At 44.3% G+C, this 22,600-nt stretch overlaps 4 protein-coding genes across 5 annotated transcripts; 1 reads left to right on the top strand and 3 right to left on the bottom strand.

Annotated features, from left to right (window-relative positions):
- Window positions 1–3,024, top strand: LOC130700432 (uncharacterized). Of its 2 annotated transcripts, none has more exons than XM_057522485.2 (3): window positions 1–398; window positions 558–648; window positions 1,636–3,024. In XM_057522485.2, exons 1-3 carry the CDS (start codon window positions 372–374, stop codon window positions 2,268–2,270), a joined length of 753 nt encoding a protein of 250 aa, XP_057378468.1. In that variant the 5' UTR covers window positions 1–371; the 3' UTR covers window positions 2,271–3,024. The 2 variants fall into 2 exon arrangements, with proteins under 2 accessions (XP_057378468.1, XP_057378467.1); XM_057522484.2 differs by having other exon boundaries at window positions 2–449.
- Window positions 3,025–3,187: 163 nt separating this feature from the next.
- LOC130700433 (high-affinity choline transporter 1-like) lies at window positions 3,188–7,637 on the bottom strand. Its single transcript, XM_057522486.2, has 9 exons — window positions 6,984–7,637; window positions 6,581–6,758; window positions 6,246–6,509; window positions 5,652–5,800; window positions 5,422–5,571; window positions 5,197–5,326; window positions 4,903–5,126; window positions 4,729–4,832; window positions 3,188–4,648 (listed from the first exon to the last, which is right to left on the bottom strand). Exons 2-9 carry the CDS (start codon window positions 6,744–6,746, stop codon window positions 3,943–3,945), a joined length of 1,893 nt encoding a protein of 630 aa, XP_057378469.1. The 5' UTR covers window positions 6,747–6,758; window positions 6,984–7,637; the 3' UTR covers window positions 3,188–3,942.
- Window positions 7,638–8,556: 919 nt separating this feature from the next.
- On the bottom strand, window positions 8,557–14,284 carry LOC130700425 (uncharacterized). The gene is made up of 7 exons (XM_057522473.2): window positions 14,243–14,284; window positions 12,191–12,472; window positions 10,848–12,106; window positions 10,353–10,777; window positions 10,061–10,268; window positions 9,870–9,976; window positions 8,557–9,097 (listed from the first exon to the last, which is right to left on the bottom strand). Exons 1-7 carry the CDS (start codon window positions 14,267–14,269, stop codon window positions 8,694–8,696), a joined length of 2,712 nt encoding a protein of 903 aa, XP_057378456.1. The 5' UTR covers window positions 14,270–14,284; the 3' UTR covers window positions 8,557–8,693.
- A 718-nt stretch (window positions 14,285–15,002) lies between these two features.
- On the bottom strand, window positions 15,003–22,600 carry LOC130700426 (uncharacterized). The gene is made up of 2 exons (XM_057522474.2): window positions 22,379–22,600; window positions 15,003–17,782 (listed from the first exon to the last, which is right to left on the bottom strand). Exons 1-2 carry the CDS (start codon window positions 22,379–22,381, stop codon window positions 15,899–15,901), a joined length of 1,887 nt encoding a protein of 628 aa, XP_057378457.1. The 5' UTR covers window positions 22,382–22,600; the 3' UTR covers window positions 15,003–15,898.

Raw genomic sequence — 22,600 nt, 5'->3', positions numbered from 1 at the left:
GACGGTAGCACGTGGCATTGATATAGCCGTTGGACTCTATTGCCAGTATTAAATAACAACCTCACGATACACTTTCACCAGACCCTTTTTTTTTGCCACACACAGAGGCCAAGCCGCACAGCGAATCACCTGCAGGAGGGGACGTCGGAGGGGTAGGGACTTGGTATACGTCCACATAGAAACGTGGACTTGCTTTTTTGGAGAAGTCAGAAAGCGCTGGACTTGCGCTCAAGTTGGTAGCACAGAAAATTTGTGGTTGTTTCTATTTGTTTCGGCCTGTGTTTTTCGCCAACCAACGCCTTCTAAGGACTCTTAATAGGATTTTCACAGCCCTTGCAGTTTGGCAACGTTGCCTTGCTTTTAATTCGACCATGGCTCCTGCAGCATCGCTACCATTCGTACGCCATCATCAGAAGTCTTTTTATCTGTCTGTATCAGTGAACAAAATAGTGCGTGATCTATCCCCTCGCATGATCCAGCCCTCCTAACTTCATTTTCCTATTTCCATGTTGCAATTCCATAATGAAAATATCGAACTTTTTTTTTATTTCTCGCAGAGTTCGTTTACGTCCAAGATTCTCCTCGCGTTGATCCTCGTTCTCGTGGTGGACGATATTGCTACACTGAAAATCAACAACAAAGCCAGAGGTAAATGATTTCGGTATCGTTCTTTGTTTCTTATTTAATTACAAAATGGCCATGTTTTCTTTTTATTCCTGATATTTTTGAAGCCGTGGGCATTCGCGTAGCTTTTTTTTTTGTTTTTTTACACGTGTAGCCTGTTAACTAGAATCCGAATTGTTTCACTGGACCGCGAAAAACCATTTGTTTAGCTCGTAAAAAACGGCGTGAATTGATTTTTTTTTTTTCTCTCGCACTTTCCTCAGTGCTGGACTTTTTGAGGCCAACGTCTGACTTGCGGGGCTCCTATCTGCGTCTCTGTGCGTCATGTCCAAAGTGGACTTTAAAAAAACAAACAAACAATACTGGTACTTGCAGCGTATCTTGCATCAGGTTATTTTTCCCTACTTGTTTTATGTTTCTTGGTCGTGAAAGTCTCGGTTGTTTCCTTTAAAGTCATGTAACAAAAAACTTAGAATTCCAAACTCGTTAATCTTTTGAAAAGTTTAACTGATTCGTGATATGGGTAATGTATGTGAGCATATCGTTCGCGACGGATTTCTACGAACAAGGCGTTGTAAAATGAAAGTTCAAATTTGTAACTGTTTTTCTGGCGAAACAAGTCCGCTCACCAATCTGTACACATGTCGGTGAGGGAGGGAAAAACAATGTAGCAACAAGGACGATGTTTTAAAACTGTGGGGCAACCGGTTGCCGACCCTGAGTACTAGTTCTTATGTTGCGGCTTCTAGACGACTTCATTTCACTTGTGTATTTTTCAAGCACGCCAAAACAAAATCGGGTTTCGTGCTCCAGATGCATCCAAATCCGTATGTAGCAATTTAAATCTTGACCATACATGTACTTGGATATTGTACGTGTCACGGCGAAGAAAAACGGGATCAATAAACGAAAGTAGATAAATGTAGGGCGTTGTATGGCCAAATTGGAGTGTAGTCCTTTTTTACAGTAATACTGAAATGTCATTGATTACGTCATTTTTCTTTAAATCAGGTGAAGCTGCGAGACCGCTTTACGGAATCATTTTGAACGCTCCGTATCCGAAACAGAATTATTTAAAACCTCCACCTTATCAACAGCCTTATAAACCCTACCGGCCGGTTTACAGACCACCTGCCCCGTACGTTCAGCCTCAACAGCCTTATTATCCACCTCCGCCGTATTATCCAGTGGCTCCACCTACACCGGCTGTTCATGTTCCATATCGACCACCATCGGCTCCCTACACACAGCCAGTGACGCAAACGTATCCGCAACCGGAACCTTATCGTCCGCCAGTGACTCCGACATATCAGACGACAACATCGGCTCCTTACCGTCCGCCTGTTAGACCGTCTGGGTCCCGTCCGGTGACCTTCCCAGTCCCGACGTCGTTCGATAACAAACCGTGGGAACCTTTACTACCCACATCAGCGGCGTACGTGCTCGATCCGGCGTTCCAGTTGAACGAAATTGATGGCTATCCGTGGACCCAGCAACTCCGCGAAGTGGACGATCATGAAGAGAGGCTTAAAGACAAACTGCCGGAATTGCTGTTCCGGGATAAGCTTCCGTCGAAATCGTTGGCTCAGCAACACGCGTCTGAAAATGAAATCAATTTTATCCCTAATCCGGAGTTAAGGATTTAAAATAGTAATGAAAGAATGAGGACTTTTGACGTTGAGAATCGGGTTGAGTTATGCAAATAAGGATGACGGATCGGCGAACAAAGTCCGATTGGTGAATCAAAAGAGAAAGGAAAAGGCAAGATTTATTAGATTTTTTTTTTTTTTCATAAATGAATTGTCGACGAGATTTATATAGTGTAAGTATATTATATATCAAAAGAAAAATTAGATTATATATTTTTTCCCGTCCTCCAGATCTACTCTGAAATATTGTAATAATCGATTTTTCAAGGTATTCGCACATTTCGAGTGCGAAACATTTGAAACGGTCCAACTAACAACGAGCTATAAAACTACAGAAAGCTGATACTTCATCGAATGCTTTGTGTATATTTTCTTTTTTTGTATCTCAACGTCAAACATGTATAATAGCAAGCTTTTTTTTTTTTTTTTTTTTTTTTTGAAGAGAACCCTACCAACAAAATGAAAGAAAGAAAATTTACGTGGGTCTGGGGTGTGTTTGATTTGTTTTTTTCTTTATTTTTCGATTGGGTTGTTGCACATTGAACGTGTACGAATGCCTCGCATTGATGTACTCCACAACGGGCTATATAACAAAAAGGACGTTCTATTTTCTTTTATGTAGATTCGTCTGACACGGAACTAAAGTCCTGCAATCCCATTGTAAAAACAACCGGCTAGATCAGGAGTTGACGAATTGTGTTTCTATCTTCCAATGTCTTGTTCTTTTCAATAAAAAAAAAAACAATAAAAATTGAATACATCCAAAAAAATTGGTAAGGACAATGAGAGACACGTTGAAACAGTCCACAGCAATTATGAAAATCTACTGCAGTCTAAGTGACACGTGATACCTGATTGAACGATAATTTCATCATCATTCTAAATCAGTTGATCGTTGGCATTAACATCGAAGCTTCTTGAACTTGTGTAACATGTAATGCTGAGTTATATAGTCCAAGGTGGGGTGAACACGTAGACGAGGATAGCAATGAGGTGGTAACATCGATAACACTAAACGAAAAATTTATTTCATTTTTGAAAATGAAATAAATTTCAAAAAGGGAGAATCACATCATGTCCCGACGTTGAATTGATGCATTATAAAACAATTCTGGGGGCTGTTTTTTCACCAAGCCGACAAGTGCCCTAAACACCGACCGACTAGATAATATTGAAAGAGGCAACAATAAATACATTAACAACAAGAAATGGTTTTTTTTTTGTGGACGTTGAAATGACAAGATTGAGTTGAAAAATTGAAAATACCATCCCACTTATAATATATATTTATATATATATTTATTTATTTTTATATTTATATTAGATAATAAATATCAACAGCCATGTTGTTATGTGTGTGTGTGTCTGTATCGTAAATATAAAAAAAAAAGGGACATCAACTTTTACCTCGTTTTTGGGCTCTTTTACAGCCGTTAAACAGAAACCACAGCCATCGAAGAGTATAGTACTATTATTACGAAACGTATCGTGCTTCATTTGGCTAAAAAATGACTAACACAGTATATCTTATTTAAAATAGCAAACAAATAACAAACGATGATCGGGAGTCCGTGAAATGAGTGAAAGGGAAACTCCTTTATTCTTTTTTCCCCGTTTCACTTCGCTACTTGTGTTCCTAATTGATTACCCCCTCCCTCCAAACGTTGGCTCAGAGAGTGGTTTGCTTATCTCCCGTGTTATTAGCCACTACAGCCGCGGCCGCCGAACCGGATCCTATTGCCGAGCTAATGTTAGGCTTGCGGTTGATCATTGGCCGGTGCGAAGGCGAATCGATGCTGTTAGCACCGATGGACAATTGCTGTTGCAATTTAGCTCGCTGGGCGACGGACGAAGCCAATTGTTGGCTGGCCTCCTCGTCCGAATCACTGCCCAGGTTGAGAGCCGGATTGACACGTCCGTTCATTTCATCAGTGGCTGAATACTTGCGGACGTCGGCCAAGCCCGTCATGACGGCCATTTCGCCCATGGCATCGTGCGACTCTAACTCGTCGCCAGAGCCCGACACTCTCACGACGTCCTCCGGTATGTTGACGACGCACCGTAGGATGTCCCAGCTGGGCGGCAGTTTGCCGGACTCGAACAGGTAGCGCGTCAGCATCGAGAAGGCAATTACCGAGATCAGGGAGAGGACCATGGCCAGCGTGCGGAATGGGAACAGCTGTTCCGTCCCGTTCCATCCCGGGTAGTAGATGAATGGCTGCAAGTTCATTAGCGGCTCACCACCCGAGACTCTGGCGATGAACCCGATGACATAAGATGCCACGCTGCCGTACGTGTTGCAATAGTGCTTGAAGTGGACGACGATAAGCAGCTGCGGGAACAGGATGACGTAGACCAAGTCGGAGCATAGGTACCTGTAACACAATTGATTATGTTGTGTGTTGCCGAACCTAATGAAAAAAAATCTAAACTCAAAATCGATCGTGCAACTTACCAAAGGCCGTAGATCGTGTGGACAGTAAGAGCCATTGTGGTTGCCATGGCACCCGTCACGAAAATGGAGATTCTCATGACCCACATGATCTCGTGTTCGGATGCCTGGAATAATAAAAAGAAATGCATAAATTTTGGTTGATGCATTTTTTTGTTGTGTCAGACGAATCTGTACCCGTGGGCGAAAGATGAGCCGATAAACGTTGCGGGCGAACATGGACGAAGCACCGAGAACGGACGAGTCGGCCGATGACATGGTGGCAGCGGAAACGGCGCCCAATCCGCAGAAAGAAACGTAGGCAGGTGTGAGATACTGGAGGACCATAGGCAGGACCATACGAGCCTGTTCGTCATCCAGCGGAATGTTTCCCTTACCGCGGAAATCCGTTTGATTCCAGTCTATTAATTTAAGCATTCAATGAACATCAGTTGATTTTATTTTTGGAGAAATATCCAACGTGAGGTGTACCAGTGGCTTTGGCCACAGCGCCGATTAGGACGGACGGCAGGGCCATAACGACGCAACCAATGGCGGCCACGTAGGACAGGATCTGCGCCCGGCTGGCCGATTTGCTCGACAAAACACGTTGAAAATAAGCCTTTTAAAAAATTGATGTAGAAAGATACACAGACAATAGCGTGAATGATTGATCGAGATTGCGTGAGAAATCGTGAAAAAAAACAAAAAGCTCACCTGCCACGGAATGCCGCCGAAAATGAGCAGCATACCGTAATCGAAATACTGGCCATAATATTTCGGTTCCAGTGTACCGACCCAATCGACCTGCGACGGCGAAATGGAACTGACGGCCGGATTGGTCATAGCGAACGGGATGCTGACCCACTAATGTTCAAGACACACACACGTGAAAAAAATATGCAAATAAAATCATTGAAATAAAACAAAACGAAAACAAAACGGACCAGTCCGAAGAAGATGAAAAAGAGTTGGATGACATCTGTGTAAGCGACGGAATAGAGGCCGCCGAACAAGGTGTAAAAGATGGCGATGAGGGCCGATAGGACGACGCTGATGTTAACATCGATGTCGACGATGACGCTGATGGTGGCTCCTGTTCGCACACGAAATGTCGTTCAACAAAAAAAAATTACATTTGTTTTTAGTTCAGTACAATCACGAACTGGACGTGGGCTCCATTGGACATGTCGAAGTCCACACACGTGCGGATGCGAAAAGAACAAAAGGAAAAGGCCGCAAAGTGAATCGATTGAAACGCGTGAGAGCTGAGGTGACCTTGCAGCGGCCATCTTGGATCGAAGGGTATCCTCAAAGTCATGCGCCACCCCCACACCACCACATTCCCACGCACAACTGGCCAGACACAATCAGTCCCCCCCCCCGCGAATAATAAAATACTGAAGAGCCAAATGATTTGATCCGATGATGTCATTACACGGCCTCAACGATCTAAACGAATCCGTGCGCTCGTTCATTTGCATGCAAATGTTTTTTTAACATGACACACTTTTCAGGGCGATTGCAAATGTTTTATTTACCTAAAGCTGCTAATGTAGCGGCGGACCAGAAGACTTCTCCGCACAGGGCCGGGATGAAGAGCATGCCGCCCATGCGTTCACCGAAAGCGTCCTGGAATGGATCAAGCATGGTGACGTAGCCTTGCTCGCGCATCTTATTGGCGAAGAGTAAGCCACCGAAAACCAGGCTGAGGGCGTAGCCAAAAGGCGCCTGACACCAGATCAATCCCTTGCCGAAGATCTCCTCCGCAGTGCCGGATATGTATCCGCCGCCCACCCATGTGGCTGAATTTGATTGTGCGTGTTAAAATCGTATTTTCAAAATTTGTATTGGCATTTTGTTTTTGTTTTTTCACCGGTCATGGTGAAAATGCCGACGAAAAGGCCGATGTTGCGGCCGGCCAACATGACTTCTTCTTCAGATTCCGATCCATTTCCTTTCTTCTTGGCCGCCCAGATGCCGACGATGAGAATCAGCAGGTAGAAGACCACAATGGCCACGATACCTCCGATGTTGATCATCTTTCCCACTTGCTTTAGACATGAACATCATTTCAAAAAACATTATAATGACAATGCGTAAATACATCACACACTTTAATGCAACACGGATATATATATATAAGCTGTATTATTCAAAAACCAAAGACGTCATAAGGGCTAATATCGATTGAGAAGCCATTGTAACATGTACCATAAAACGTATCTAATTATAGATATAAGGCTTCGTTTTTTTTCTGAATTATTTAAAGAGCTTACCTTAGTCACCACTAGTGTTTAAAAAAACTGAATAATTTAGGTGATTTGCGCTCGTCTGTGCTCCGGATGGGACTCGATTGAATTTGCGCTTAATGTTCGATAGGACTTGTCTATTGCTTGGTCCAAAAACCGAAATTTTGATATGAAGCGTAGATAGGAAAGAGGTGAGCGTTGTTTCAATTAGACGGCAGGTGAGAATTCATCACTGACACACGGATTGATTCTTCTATTGGCAGTAGATTGCGAACTGAATTGTAGTTTGCGTGTCCAACGGGCAAACACAACAGTCGCCCCAGCGCAGGGAGGTTTTCTTCGACGGCCAATTCCTCGTCCGGAAACCGCACATTTGAGGCCCAGTTCCGAGTTGAGTTTACCTTTGCCGAATTTTTATTATTCTTTTTTTTACATAAACAATAAATTTTTAACTACATTCAAATTTCTTCAACGATTAACTTAACGATTCGCTTTTAAATTACAAATGTTTGAAAGCCATGACGCGTTTTAAGCTTCAAGTGTGGCTTACACACGCACTAGACACACACACACATACACACACACACACACTGGGTAAAGGAGAAGGGGGGATCGCAGCGAGACACAATGTTTAAAAAAAAAATGGATGGCCCGGGACTTAAGGCGAACACAGCACCGTTCGTTACACGCTCTCGGTGGCAACAGAACCTCAACTGGATGGCGTCACCTTTCCAGCCACGCGACGGCGCAATCCGACGTCGGATACATAGAAAAAAGGGGGGACCCTTCTGCTTTCCTTAACGTGCGTATCTCTTTGACGTCCATCTGGATCACTACGGATGGACAATGTCGGAATGCGCAGGCTCAGGAGCAAGCGCACACATTTCACGCAGCTCCCGCGTGATCAGGTGACAATAAATTTTTGATCAATCTATAACCACCCTTCGAATTTTTCACCCTGTGCAACGAGAATTACAATTGAATTTTTTTATTTCTTGTAATATTTGCGGGCGGGGATTGAAATATTTCAATGGTTGATGGGAAATTTCTTTTAAATGTTATAGCATGACGTTGGCGATAAATAATTGAGCTATTATTAGGACTATAATCGTGAATGTTATCATCTTGTGAATAGAAGAAAGATTCAATAGAATATGAACAAAACAATTAGGAATGTTAGATGTGTACGTATTCGATGAAATCATGCAAATTGATTCAAGAGTTTGTTATCACAACAATTGCGTTCAAACATTAACTCTACGGGAGTATTGATTTCGATGTGGCCACGCGCAGCCTATATTGCTATTGGCTCGCCAAATCCGCGAATAGGAGAAACCCATTCCTCTTCTCGTTTTTTGCTCTCTGTCCATTATATACATGACCGACTGCTGTGTAATGTTTTAATCGGGCAATTAAACGATCCGGCTGGGATTCGCAAGCTAATGAAGAAGAACGGCCGAATCTAAAATATTCATTCAATCGCGAGCTCGGCATCTACACAATAACAGGCATTTTAATAAATAAGTTGTATTATATTAAATTGATCATTAGTTAATAAGATGGCTCTTTTGACAATCGAAATATTTTTTTTTTTTTGCATATAATAAACTCTGTACATCGTGTGACACCCACATTTGCTTACATTTACCACAAGATCTTCTGGTTCACACACATCTCCCCGAATGAATTTCGAATTCATAGCAATTCAAAAATCCAGCACAAAATGATTCTTATTAACTAAACAAGCGGAGTGAGTTGCGTGTTATTAGGCCGACCGTCCGGGTGGACAGTACAATTGACTCCCGTACAGCCGTCAGGAGATTGCTGGGCAGCCATGGGCATGGGCAAAGGTTCCGGAGCATCATCGTCCACAGCTGGATAGAAATTGCGGCTCTGATGACTCAATCTGTAACTGTGTCCAGCGTTGCCGCTGCTGCTGGATGAAGGTCTCCTCGTCTCCAACGACCTGTAGTACTGATCGCTGGGCAAAGCGGCCATATTGTGGCTGTCGTACGTGCTACTAGCGCCGGAAGAAGACGCAGCCGGATCACCAGGGATGCCCGCAGCGCTGTCCATCCGATGATGGGCAAATGTATCGACACGACTCTGACCGCTCAGCATGATCCCATCATCCCCACCTGCTGGATGCAAACGACATATGTGATTACATTATTCATTTTCGATTGAAATGGAACAAGATGACCTCCCCCCCTTGTCTCTCCCGGTGTTGTTGAATACTACAAGAGCTGCGTGACGACAGCACGTCGGAGTTAATTTAAATAGCTTATTTCCGTTAGTTGTGCGTCTGCAGTTGGCAGCAGCCAAGCAAGTTGTTCCAGCTTGTGCATATCAGATTATCGTTGAAATGCGATCCGCCCTTTTCACCAACGGATGTTTGATCGACTTTTTTATGTATGTGTGTGTACGTACACTCATTCATTATTGAAAAACGGGATGAAGCACGCAACCTGGATTGTCCCGCTCGCAACTTCGGGGGCTGCAAGATGGGGACGATCTATAGCTCCGTTTTCGGAAGTTTTTTGGAAATTTACTGCTGGGAATGGGTAAATGTGTGCAACAGCCACAGGGGAGACGCAAAGGAAAAAAAAAAAAAAAAAAGGGAAGGTGATTCATATTTAACGAGACCAGCAGCTTGGATCGTTATCGAACGCAAGAAGAATATACCGCTTACACACACACACACACACAACCTGGAAACACGGAAGGTGTGTAGACTGGGCTGCATCGATCGCCCTATTTGTTTTTTTTTTGTTTTTTTAGTTCGTCTACGAAAATACCGGGACTTGGAGTTGCGTGAATGTTTATTCACGCAACCGCTAGATGGCAGCATATTCTCACCGATTTTGACTCACGCGGGAAAATTCACTCTTTTAAATCTTGAATTGTTTATACCTTCGTGATCGCCTTTTGGCATATTGTTTCTCAAAACGGCCCGATAGATGTCACTGGGAGAATAATAATCTTCCTCTTCATCCTCACTTTGACGTTGTTCAGCATACCTATTGCTTTTAATTCAGTTCAAATAATTAAAAACAAAACGCAAATAAACTAATAGCAAAAAAAAAAAAAAAAATGAACAATACCTGTTGCGGCTTCCGGTGCCTTTGCCCTGATTGAAAACGTTCAAATGAACGATCAGCTTGGGTTTGGGTGTCGTGGATTCGGGTCGTCTCGGCCGGAAGGCCAACGGCACCGGCATGGCGTCCTCTTCGTCCTGTTCGCGGTACTTGGTGTAGCCGTCGTGATAATCGGTTGCGGTGGGTCGTCGCTGAGGCCGGTACGAGTAAGGATCTGGCGACGAGGAGGAATAGGAAGAATAGGACCATTTGTTTCTGTCCGACTCGTCATAACGGATTTTGTAACTGAAGTTGATACCAGACAGGCTGCCGGAAGAATCGCCGGAAGGCTGTCGGCTCTCCTGATAGGAAGACGATGGCCTGTGCCGATAATTGTTCGGCGCTGGCACGCTCTGTTGCCTGTAAGCCGGACCCGATGGGACGTACGTGTCTCCGCCCAGGCCGTCCCGAATCGGATAAACGTCCAGTTTGAACGAGTACGGATTGTGCGGATTGGACAGTCCCCCGTTCCTGTGCGATTCCACCGGCAAAGAGTCGTGCGATCTGGAAATGCCAGGCGGCGCAGGTAAGACGGGAGGGTAGGATTGCCCCACACCCGAACGCCCCTCCGGATGATTTGAATAATAATCCGGACTCGTCCATACGGCCGTCCTGTGCTCGGGCCCAACCGGCTCCGCGGGTTTTTTGGTCGTCTGTTCCGAGTGGCTCATCGACGTCATGTAACTAAACCCGAATCAAATTTAATTTCAACAATCTCATCGCTCTCTCTTCGATAGGAAATCGATTCAGTTACCTAATGATATCCTGGATACTCATCGCATCCCGCGGATAAGAATACGCCGGCCGTTTGGTTGTTGTAACCGGAGGAGGAGGAGGAGGATCAGCCGTGCGTTGACGACTTAGCCAGGCATCCTGCGGCGAAGGTCGATGGACCCTCGGACGCGGTGGATGATGAATCCGTGGCCTCGGTCTGGGCGGAGGGCGGATGTAAAGCGACGGATTGCCTTCGCGTCCTTCCAACAATTGCGGCCGGTTGTTGTTTTTATTGATCCTGGAACGCAGACGGCCCGGCGGGGGGAGAACCCTGTGCGGATGAAGACTGGTCGTCCGACCGAAATCATCTCGCGGTCGGAAGCGTTCCCGCTGTCGCGGACGGAAGGGCCTCCTGTTCCTGTTCTCCGGCTGAGTCAAAGACCCGAACATGCGATAATCCAAACCGGGTCCCCGTCTTCGATCGCCTCCGGATCCCCCTCGCCTCGGCGGATTGAGACCCGGAATGCGTCGAGAGGACGACGTTAAATAATCATCATCGAGACCGTCCACCTGTCCGCTGGATTGATCTTCATCGAACCGCCTCGGCGGATAAGTGGGCCGATCTCCAGCGAAATCGTTGGATCGCCACGCATCCGCACCCTGATTCGTTTTCATCCGGTCGTCCATCGTGCCGGATTCGGGCACCATCACGATGGGCAATAAAACCTTTTCGATGGTGGCCGGAGGCCGCCTCCTTGCCGAAGAGGTGCGCTGAGTCTGAAGTTGCGGATCGTCGTAATAGATGGCGTCGTGATCGACGTCCTCGTCGTGCCTGTCATTCGTTTCCGAGTCATGAAAGTCGTCAGTTGCGTCAGTCTGTTCGTAGTCGTCAAATTTGAGCGGGACAGGCACGTAGGCCACATACTTGGTGCGTAACGCTTCCGGCGACAGGTTGGCCAGGTCCTCGATGACCGTCTCGTTAAAAATGCCCGTCTCGTTGTGCTGGGCCAGGTACTCTGTCCAATTGGTCGGCGACGTCTGCTGCTCTTCCACGTAATCGTATTCGAACGCATCCGTCGAATGATTGCTATTATCCATCGATTCCGAATCGTCATAGATCGATTGCAATTCTTGATTCGTATCGTTGACATCGTTCGTGAATGAATCATCGCTCAAGTTAGCCGTCAGGTGATTGTGGTCCAGTGGGGGCAGGATCATCGGCGAGTTGGCCCTCAACAACGGCGGGAAGGGCAGGCCCAAAACGGGACCCGTAACGATCAACACGATTCCGAGTAAAACCTTAATTTGTTTGTTTTTTTAAATTTGAAACAAAATGAATGAAATAATTTTCTAATGGATTTTTTTTTTGAGAATGGAACTAACCACCATGACGAAAAGGGCTGTGATGGCGCTGTAGAGGCAACAGCCAGTGTCTTTGGCGATGCTACCTCCGGCCGAAGGTTTCTCTTCCGCTTGTTGCTCTTCTAATGGCGAAGGCCTGAGATTGGCCACGATCGAACTAGGTCCCTCTTCTTCCTCCCGATCGGAAACGTAGCTGCTCTCCGCGTCGCTGTTGCAATCACTCGTGTCGTCCGCTTCCGTGTTGATGCTAGTCAGACTGTCGATGGTGTCGACCATTGGTTCGTCTACTCCGCATCGGCCGATCTTTGCATGTTTTAAAAAAAAATTAATTCAAAACAACACGTCACAGCGGAGGAAAAGACGAGTAGCAAGGCGGAACAGAAGCAGCAGACTAACTGTTTAACTTCAAGAAAGAAAACTAACAGCTTATATGCGGAGGAACGTTCCACCTTCCGCCTTTCGAAAATAAAAACATCTGGCTCGCGCGTTTGGGTTGTCTTCCTTTTTTTTTTGGACAAATGCCAAAAATATATGGAACGACCGGCTGACCGACGCACAACTTTTGAAACGATCGTTAAAAAAAAATAAAGTTAAGACTTTATATTTTGTTTACGGTTAGCGAGTTGTCAGTCAAACATGTCGGCCGTGACGTCCTTTAATTCTAGAGCTAACTTAAGGCTAATTTTTGTAGTTCGTCCTGCAATCAACTCCCGCGTTTACACAGTTAGAGTATAGGGTTTATCGACTTTGATTCTCACGCTTGTGTAAGAGTATCCCGAAAAAATGTGATTTCGTTCCCGTTTCTTTTTCATAGTTCAAAACACGGAAGTGGAAAGGAAAAAAGACTTTTAAGCGGACTCAAGGACAGCCGAACGCAACTGCTGTTGTAATAGCACGTGCATTTTTACATATGCAAAGGACGTAAAGAGAGAGATCAGCGACCTTAACCATAACTGAGAAAAAACAATAAGTGGCATCAATTGGATGGCCGCAGACTGACGTCCGTCTGTCACTTTGGGCCGCGGGAAACGGACTGACCCGATTCCCCAATAAACCGAAAGGAACAAACGAAACGAATAATCAAAGAAGAGCGCGGCTTGGTGTAACGATGGCTTCCATATTTTATCGACCGCAAAACGCTGAAGGCTTTTAAAAGCTGTTGATGGATTTCCCAATGGCCAAGGGTGAAGCGATGGACCACGAAACATCGAGACAGTTGGCTATAATAAAAAACGCTCCATCATCCGCGTCCAGCAAAATCAGGGATTTATTAAAAAAAAAAAAAGAAGATCCCGTTCGTTTTTGTTTCTATTTCTCTGCTCCCGAAATTATTCACATTTTTTATTTCACGTTGGATCAATCGATTTTTGGAAAGAAAATTTGCGTTTGTCATCGTTTCTAGTTTTAAAATGGTAAAATTCAAGATTGATGACGTCTATTCAACTTCATTTACTGCTCATTTGCATACGTTATACATCACAAAATGTCAACCGCGTCTATTATCTCTGGCTGAAAAACGCCCCCCTCGGTCATTATCAGTTTTCTTGGAATTCCGCTACGTACACGTAATTTTTATGCCTCTTCCTCCACCGTAGCCTAGGGTTATTCAACAGCGTTAAAAACACCTTTTACAACACCCGTTCCCTCTTCTTTCGACTAAACTACGCGACGAGCAAAAATCGAAAGACGCGTAGGCGATGTCGAACGAAAAGGATGTCCCATTCATTTCAGTGGTGCCCTTCCGTGTGATGAATGTAGGCGATTTTCACGCTCGGATGGTCAGGAGACAATAGAATTTGCGTTAAGTATTAAAACGTGTGACATTCACGTTGAATGAGGTTTTATTTATTTATTTTGTAGGTTAAGAGCGTGCGGGGTGAGCGGGGGATAGAAGTGCAATGTTTTCACGCGCTGCTAAGTTCGCCAGTTGCCATTCATAATGGTTTGTGTCAAGAGAATGTAGGACGTGAAACCGTAACGTCCCCCCACTTCATTCTTCACCCTCATTTATCGTCTACTCATAATTCACTGATTGTCTTTTTATTTAACAGGTGGACAGCGTTTGAAACTCACCTGAGTTGGAGACGATCCATCAGACATTACAGCGGCTGCAAAAATCCATTCAAATCTTGAGGAACAAAAAAGGTTGGACAATTACAGTGGCAACACTGCTCGGATGCAAATTGATTTATCACGCACGTTGTAACTAAAAAAACAATTGATATCAAATGTGAATTTTTTTTTTGTTTGAACTGATTGCGCTGGCGGAATGCGAACGAGTGATTTGTTTCAAAACAAAAAGATCGAAGGACGAATAGTTTTTTGCTTCTTCGCTATCGAACGACTTGAGCACGAAACACAATACAAATTTCGTTCGTGATTGTGAACGAAACAGATGGGCGGATGCTTTTCGGCTGGCAGCGTTTTCCTTTCGGCAAAGGAGGAAGGATTACAACCGAACGTTAGTGAACCTCCCTTCTTTAAAAAAAAAAAGCCAGGTGCGATGAGAAGTCCGTCCCCTCTTCGGAATGTTCTTTGGCCGGCTGTTGTGGTAGATATACCCCAACACGCAACCGACATGTACCGCTATGTTGGAAGGTGTATATATATATATATATATATATATATAATCTACCATCTCGACATTACGGTACTTTTTTTTTTTTCTTTTATTTCGAAAAGGTACAAAATACCCTGGAGCAACAGCAACGCCAGCAGCGGTCAATTGGTTAGTTCTTTTTGTTTAAATCATTTATATTATTATTCTGTTTCTAACTCACCTGTCATTTTAATGTAGGTGCACGTGGTAGGCGAAAATGATGGAAGTCGATGGTGCCGAATGGAACGCCGCGTTTATTTACAAAACAAAAATGATCGTAAGAATTTATAAGTATGTTTTTTTGTTTCGTAGGAGATGTACATTTTTTTTTTTTCAATGAGGGTGGGGCGGGAGTGGATATATCTAATTCGTTTGACACACAAGTTTCAAATAATTGGAAAGATGAATTTTCGATTCTATTTTAGCCATGAAGAAATCAAACGTCAATGAGAGTTTTTAATGTTTTTGCGCGTCCTGGAACGTTATGGATACCTACCATGTGTCGTTTACACGTTCGATGTAATTAAAGAGATTTTGTTTTTTTTACAAGGTCCAGCCTCGCTCTCCATCCAGATGGCACCGATGAAGGTAAAATCGTGAGATAAGAAAATCTAAATATAAATCTACTGAATTCTTTTGTTTGTTTTTTTAAGCTGCTACCATGAGATACTCAATTTCTAATTTAGTTTTTAATTCTTTTGATTTTTTTTTTCTTGCCGTTAACCGATTATTTTTTTAAATTTCCGTATACATCAAAAAATGAGTTTGTTTCAATGAAAGCGGGCTACTTGAAATGAATTTCACAGTTGCCTGACGATACAATACCTGCTTGCATCTGGATTCCCCCAAGTTCACGTTCGAACTCGGGCCCTTGATTTGGACATTTGAAGTTCATCGATTTCCGCTGCGCTGATACACACACAACAAAAGAAATCTCTACAAATCTACAATGAGGACTTGACTTTGCTTACTACAAATTAAGATTTTATAGTGGGGAGGGGGATGGATTTTGCACGGGCTAAAAATATTGCGAAGGTACGCAGTCTAAAATAAAAAGTACGCGGGGCTCGTAAGAATCAGGTAAGAGTCGGATGGCACGCACGAAGTTCGTTCTTGCTGGATGGCCAGAGCTATTTCGGATGGCCGATAGATGGCGGAAGACGCAGCGATTCGAATGTGTTCCAACGCGACGATTCCATGTTTTCCTCGTCCAGCGCTTCGCTTTCCGTCTTGACGGCCCTGTCCGATTGGCGTCCGATTCTCAGATTCTGCCTGACAGATGGCGCCCGCTTGCACAGCCAGCTGTGGAACGGATGAGTGCATGGATCGGCACCATCCGCCCAGCCGGAAGCTTCGGTTGGAGCCACTCTGACGTCCGGTTTCTGCGTGGTCAGGATTTGCGGCGGTGGCAACGGAAGGGCATCCAGCGATTCGGAATTCGAAGCATCCGGTTGTTGACCATCCGCCGGAAGGGGAGGAGGAGTTGTGGTGGGTGGACGGGTCGTCCTGGTTTTCACCTGCGGCTTAGCGCACAGCCAACTGTGGAACGGATGTGAACACGAATCCGCTTTGTCCCATCCGGACGATTTAATCGGTTTAATGGTTGTGCTAGTGGTCGGCGGAGGAGGAGAAGCTTCCGCAACGAGCTGATTGGCCTCTTCCATCGAAGGAGCCGGTTCGAAAAGGACGGCCTCTTCCGACGGAGGAAGAGGAGCGACAGTTGTGGTGGGCGGAACTGTTTGGAACTGCGGAGTCGTCGTCCTTATTTTGGGTTTCGCGCACAACCAACTGTGAAATGGATGCGAACACGAATCCGCCTCGTCCCAACCTTTCTTGGGAGCTAATGTGCGGATGAGGAGTGGAAGAAGAGTCGTCGGTGGAGGAGGAGGAGGAGTAGTAGTAGTTGGAGGAGCAGCCGGCGGATTGATATCGGGAATAAAGAAAGACGCATCCGGAATGAAAGGCTGCGATGTTGTTGTAGTGGGCGGAAGTGGACGAGCGGAAGTCGTCCTGGCGGCCGGCTGACGTTTGTCGCACAACCAACTGTGGAACGGGTGCGTGCACGGGTCGACTCCGTCCCATCCGGAACGTTTGGTCGTGGCCGGAAGCGCTGGAGTTGTTGTTATAGGCACGGAAGTGGTCGATTCCAGCGGCGGAAGCAAAAGATTTTGATCTAGAATCGAAGCTGCGGTTTGTTTGAATTCCGCTGGAGGTCGGACGATCTTCGGCCGCTGTTTGGCGCACATCCAGCTGTGAAACGGATGATTGCAAGGGTCCATTCCGGCCCACGCATCCTGGGCTTCATCAGCGCGTCCTTGGACGGGAAGGAGAGGGGGAGCCGGAAGCGGCGGAACGACAGTCGGGTTCAAGTCTGGAATTAGGATTTGCACATTTTCAAAAGCGGATGCAGGGAAGAATTCCGGCTGCTGTCGAGCTGCAGTTGTCGTCACTGGCGGCCCGTTGGTTGTCGTCGGGACGGCCTTGCTTTTGCACATCCAGCTGTGCAGCGGATGATTGCACTTGTCTGAATCCTCATCGCCTTCGGCGGATGGAGCGAAGCGCAGCAATTGCTGCAGGAAATCCAGTTTACCTCCTTCAAACGATTTCTCGTTCCTCAAATTGGATTTGCGCAAATTCTGGTCGGCGCCTTCCGCATCGCTTCCGCCGCTGGTTAGCGACAGGCTGACGTAGCTGTCCAGCGAGTAATCAGCTGATTCCTCAGTGGCGAACGGATCGTATCCCGCAGATGAAACGATCGACGGTTTCCTATCATCCGGATGGATGGAGCCTGACGATGGGAAGCGGATGATCATTTGGCGGCTGAACGTAGCGGCCGGAATAACGACGGGCTGCGGGGTGGTGTCATCGTCCGGCTGGGACGTCACGTGACCTCTTGGCCACACCATCCGCACGAGGATCTTGCGCTGATGATCGACTGGCCTGTTGTCAAACGCCTGCACCATCAGGACGGACAGTTGGAGCAGCAGGATCCAAACAATCATTTCTCTTCCATCCTGGAACGGAGTTGATGGACCAAATCAAGCGGCAATCTCATTGATCAGATCTTAATTACACACCGAACTTTGTTCTAAAGCTTTAACGGTTCGCCGTTGCGTCAGCTGGAACGCGTTAAATAGACGCAAAGTGGACGTCATTGAACGCAAACGAACGTCTCATTAAAACAAGAAGGCAAAAAAAAATTTGCATTTTGGAACGCTGGGCTCCGTGTTACACTGAAAGCGCTAATTGTTATTGCGTTACACTACCACGTTGCGCGTACAATAAAAAGCTGATACGTAACGAGCTAGAGAGAGAGAGAGAGAGCTGATTGCTGCAGGCTATAATGAGCGGGCTTTAATATTATACAATTAAAGCTAACTGCTTATCAATTTTTTATTTAGCGCTTTTCAGAATTGTTTGTCTCCCTTGTTTTTTTGTGTGTAACAAACGAACGCTTTCTTTTCAAGAACTGGGCAAAGTGAAAATGAACAGCTGAAACTGTTGGTGATGGGCTTCCAAGAGTATTGGGGGCCTCATCAACATCGGGTCACGTTAAGAAACAGGGGAAAAATTCAATTAACATTTAGCTTTGGGGGCTATCTTTGAAATCCTTTTATTTTTCATTATTTTTTTCTTTCGAGGTGCGTTTCGATACAAAAATGTATTTAAACGCAGCCATCCAACTTCACTCGTTTTAAAATTGTGAAATGTCTCCCGTAGCGCTTGAATGCCCCGCGGCCTAATTTGCGCTACTTGACGCTTGATTTTTCACGCGTTTATCACGGACGTGTGTGGCCTTTCGTGACACGAGACCTTCGTCTCACATCGTGAAAGTCTTTCTTCTTTTGTGTGTGTGTGTGTGTGCACTCATTCGTTCCCTGTGAACCGGCCGTTTGTGTGTAACCCAACTGACGCAACTTGCATCGTGGACGTGATTGTTTTGATTGCTTTCTTATAAAAAAAAAAAAAGGGGGAGAATTACAATTTCATTTTTTTTTTCCTAAACATGGATACGGTAGCTGTGTTAGGTCTGGACGTTTGTTCCCTTGAATCACGCACACATTTTATTTTATATTTGAATTTTTTATTCGAGAATTCCAGAGGGTGAAAGTTCTTCATTTTCTTTTCACGTGCATATTGCAACAGACCGGCTAGCAACAAACTGGGTAAGTCAAAAGAAAAAAAAAAAAAAAAGACGCACGTCATATGAAAATTGGAAGAGACACCCAAAGCAACACGAAAAGAATAGAATCACTAAGGTTTGAAAAAAAAAAAAAAAAAAGAAAAAAAAATGGCAGCGACACATTTTCTCGAAAAGAATCTTTTCAAAAGAAGAAAAAGAGTCAAGGTGTGAAGAATATCTCCACACGATAAAGAGAGAAAGTTCTTTCCTTTTTCAAAAATAAAAGATCGTGTTTTCCTTATTCACGAACCATCCCGCAGAATAAAAACAAATGTTTTAGATCCTCAACGCATTCACGACCCATCTAATAAACTGACACGCGGGAAAGAACCCAACCCATTACATCATTCCTTAAAAAAAAAAAAAAAAAAAAAGAAGATGGCGCCTAGTCCCGACCCGGAAAAAAAAAGGCAAGGTCGAGGTTTTTTTTTGTTTTGTTTTTTAAAAAATAATTTCTACAATATCTTTTGGGAAAACTCTCTCTCTGTTTTGACTTCACGGGTTCAATCGCAGGCCCTCTCATCGTGGCAAACAATGACGCAATCAGGCAAGACAATTGCCTGTGATGAACGTGTTATGTTTTCTTCGTCACCAAAAGAAAAACAAAAGAAACACACACATTTTTGAAACGCCCCCTTTCAACATTTTTTTTTTTTTTTTTTGTATCACATTGCCAATGAGGAGGAGGACAGAAATGATGGATCAAGACTTGAATGTGTGCGGATAGATTTTGTTTATTAGCGCCGCACAGCTTTCACCATAGCAAACGCAAATTGCGTTTTTTCTTCCCACGCTGCGTGTATTTCTTTTATTCGAGTAAATATTTCAGATTAAAACAGGCAATCGGAAAGATCGGCGTAGATAAACTCGTCATGTCTTGTTTCTTATGTTTTCGAATTGTTGTTTTGAATGCAACGATTTGAAATTCATGCGCCCATTCGGAACGACAAGCTTTTCGCGTTTGACACTGGAGGCGCGCATGTCGTTCGTTTTGACAGTCAGTGATCAACAAGGTGTGAACAGGTTAGTGCTGCCTTTTAACACCTGCAGAGTCAATTATAAAGTACGTGATTTGCATGGCCAGTATGCAACCATTCATCGAACGCTTGTCTTCCCATTCCTCTACTTTTACAGGTAGGAAAAACAAAATGTGTTTTGCTTACGTATCAATCGTCTGTACGCTCGTATGTTATTCAAAGGTAACGAAATCGATTCGTTCAGTGAGAATCTAATTCAGTTTAATTTTGATGGCCACCCTACTTTCTCTCGATTTTTTTTTTTTCAAAACGTCGTATCGGGGAGTTTGTATCTAGAAAATGAATTGCTATTACATAAGAAATGTTTTTGAAACGCCATGCGATTAGGCGTGTGCCCTTTCACTTTTCCCTTCGTAATCTTTCCTCAACACGACTGTGTCTCGTGTTGGTCGCATTTTATTTTGTTTGTTAGAGGCCAGCTGGCTGAACGCACGACACACTGTCAATATCACGTTAATGTGCGCGCTCTATATATTTGATTTCAATATAGCTCGGCTCGTTGCCAGGCAAAAACGTGATCTGATACATTGTCCTACAATTGTTTGCCTATCTGACGTTCGTGATTCACGCGCCCCCTTCTTTCCCTGCCGGCTGTTGTTGCTCTTCTTTTATGTTCGCAGTAACGAAACTCGATCGTGAGAGGCCCGTACGTCTTGTTATTTTTTTTTTTTTCTTTTCTTTTTACACGTAAATGATTTCAACTTCAAAAGCGGCCTGCTTAGTTTTCTCATTTTTAGATGTAAAATGTCGTGACTGGAACCGATCCGGCGGAAAGGTATCGTTCCATATTTCGTACGGGATGGTTCGAGAGCTTCTTCTTTCCTTTTTGTTTGGACGAACCAGCCCCGCCTTCTCACCACGAACTCGATTTTTCTTTATGAAATAGTCAAATGATTTTTCATGGGGTGAAGGATAAACGCGGATGAAAAATTGGAATCAAAAATCGGGCGCCAAAAAAAGAAAAAAAAAAAGAGAAACGACGACCTCTTCGGCACGTTTTTGGGCAATCAGCCAAACATAATGTAACCATTTTTTTTTTTTTTTTTTTAAATACGTCACCGAATTATTTGCGCTTGTGGAAATAATTTCAATCAGCTCGACGGGATCGAACACCCCCCCCCCCCTCCTCTCTCTTGTAATTTTTCACTTCGCCAAACGCAAAACGAAATGAGGTGTGATAACTCTGCGTGAGTTAAACGACCAACACGGGATGGCCTGAAGGAGATCAATAACACTACAGTATCGTGTTAGAGGCCATCTGTCTTGTTCCTTTCGCAACATGGCCGCGGATAGTGATGAGGCCATAATAGGCAAACGAGAATTGGCTACCGTCCTTTACCAATCAAACAATAACGACCGCCACATTACATGCCTCTTGTTGTTACCATCAAAAACGATGTTTTTCACGAAAAAAAAAAAAAAAAATGTTGGCGTCGTTTTTATTCGTCCGCCGTTTGTTAGGAAAGTAAATGACGTGCAACACGTGAGAATAAAGAAAGGCACTCTTTTAAAGAGAAAAAAAATGATGCGCAGATGCTACGTACTTGGCACAAGATTTTTGTGTCCTCATTCGCCAGTTAAAGAACTCGCTCCCCACCCCCCAAATCCCGCGTGTGTTTTTTGTTTGTAAGATACGCGCTGCACCCTCATCCAAACGCATCCGCATTTATACATTTGAATTTCTACTTGTGTCATTGTGTGTGTGTGTGTGTGTGTCAGTTTCTCTCTCTCTTTCAATTTCTTTTTTTTTTTTTTTTCGTTCAGCGGGAGCACTTTCCAGTGTTCCTTGTGCCCTTTTGAAAAATGACCTTATTTGGCTCTCAACGATTGGGTCTAAAAAAAAACAAAAAAAACATCCTTTCAATTTGACGTTAGCACATCAAAATGTGGAGAAATGAAGAGGGAGAGAGAGATCCCCTAATAAAGTGAAAGGTATTTATTGTCTGCCAGTTCTTTTTTTTTTTTTGATGACGTAAAATTAAAGATAATGATGGGTGTCGCAGAGAGCATACACACACACACACACACAAATCCCGGAAAGCGCAAAATCCAAGTACGCATGGATTATATTTCCGGGGAAGAAAAAAAAAAACTTTTGTAACTTTCTCGTCGTGCGCTCATCATCATCGAGCGCATCATCAGGTAAATGGACACACACACACAAAAAAAAAATAGTGAGGAAGAATTATGGATGGAACGACAGATGAAAGAAAAAAGAAATACTGGAGGAAGTTCTTTTGATTAAGTTCGGCTATAAACACACAGACAAAGGACGGAGAGAGAGATGAATCATTAAATGATTCAGGGAAACAAGCAAAACAATTCACGCTTTGCAACGTTGTCGTTTTTTTATTTCGAGCACTGGAACAACGAATAATTGCATGACTTACCATTTCTAATTGCGTACTGAGTGACGTTCGGAAGGGCGGGATCCGCAAATCAAACGTTAATGACCGCACTTGAATATCTTAAAAGTTTTGAATGGCAAAAAATGTCGACTGTGTTTACACGCAAAAAGAAAAACTCGGATTGCGATCCACTGGAAAAAAAACAAAACAAAAATAAGGTGACGCCGTGTAGTGCTCAAGTCCCAACCAGCGTCGTAGTCGAAC

This window comes from Daphnia carinata, chromosome 8 (assembly GCF_022539665.2).
Source record: "Daphnia carinata strain CSIRO-1 chromosome 8, CSIRO_AGI_Dcar_HiC_V3, whole genome shotgun sequence".
NCBI lineage: Eukaryota > Metazoa > Arthropoda > Branchiopoda > Diplostraca > Daphniidae > Daphnia > Daphnia carinata.
The sequence above is the reverse complement of the archived record's forward strand: the minus strand, read 5'-3'. Positions and strand labels throughout refer to the sequence as shown.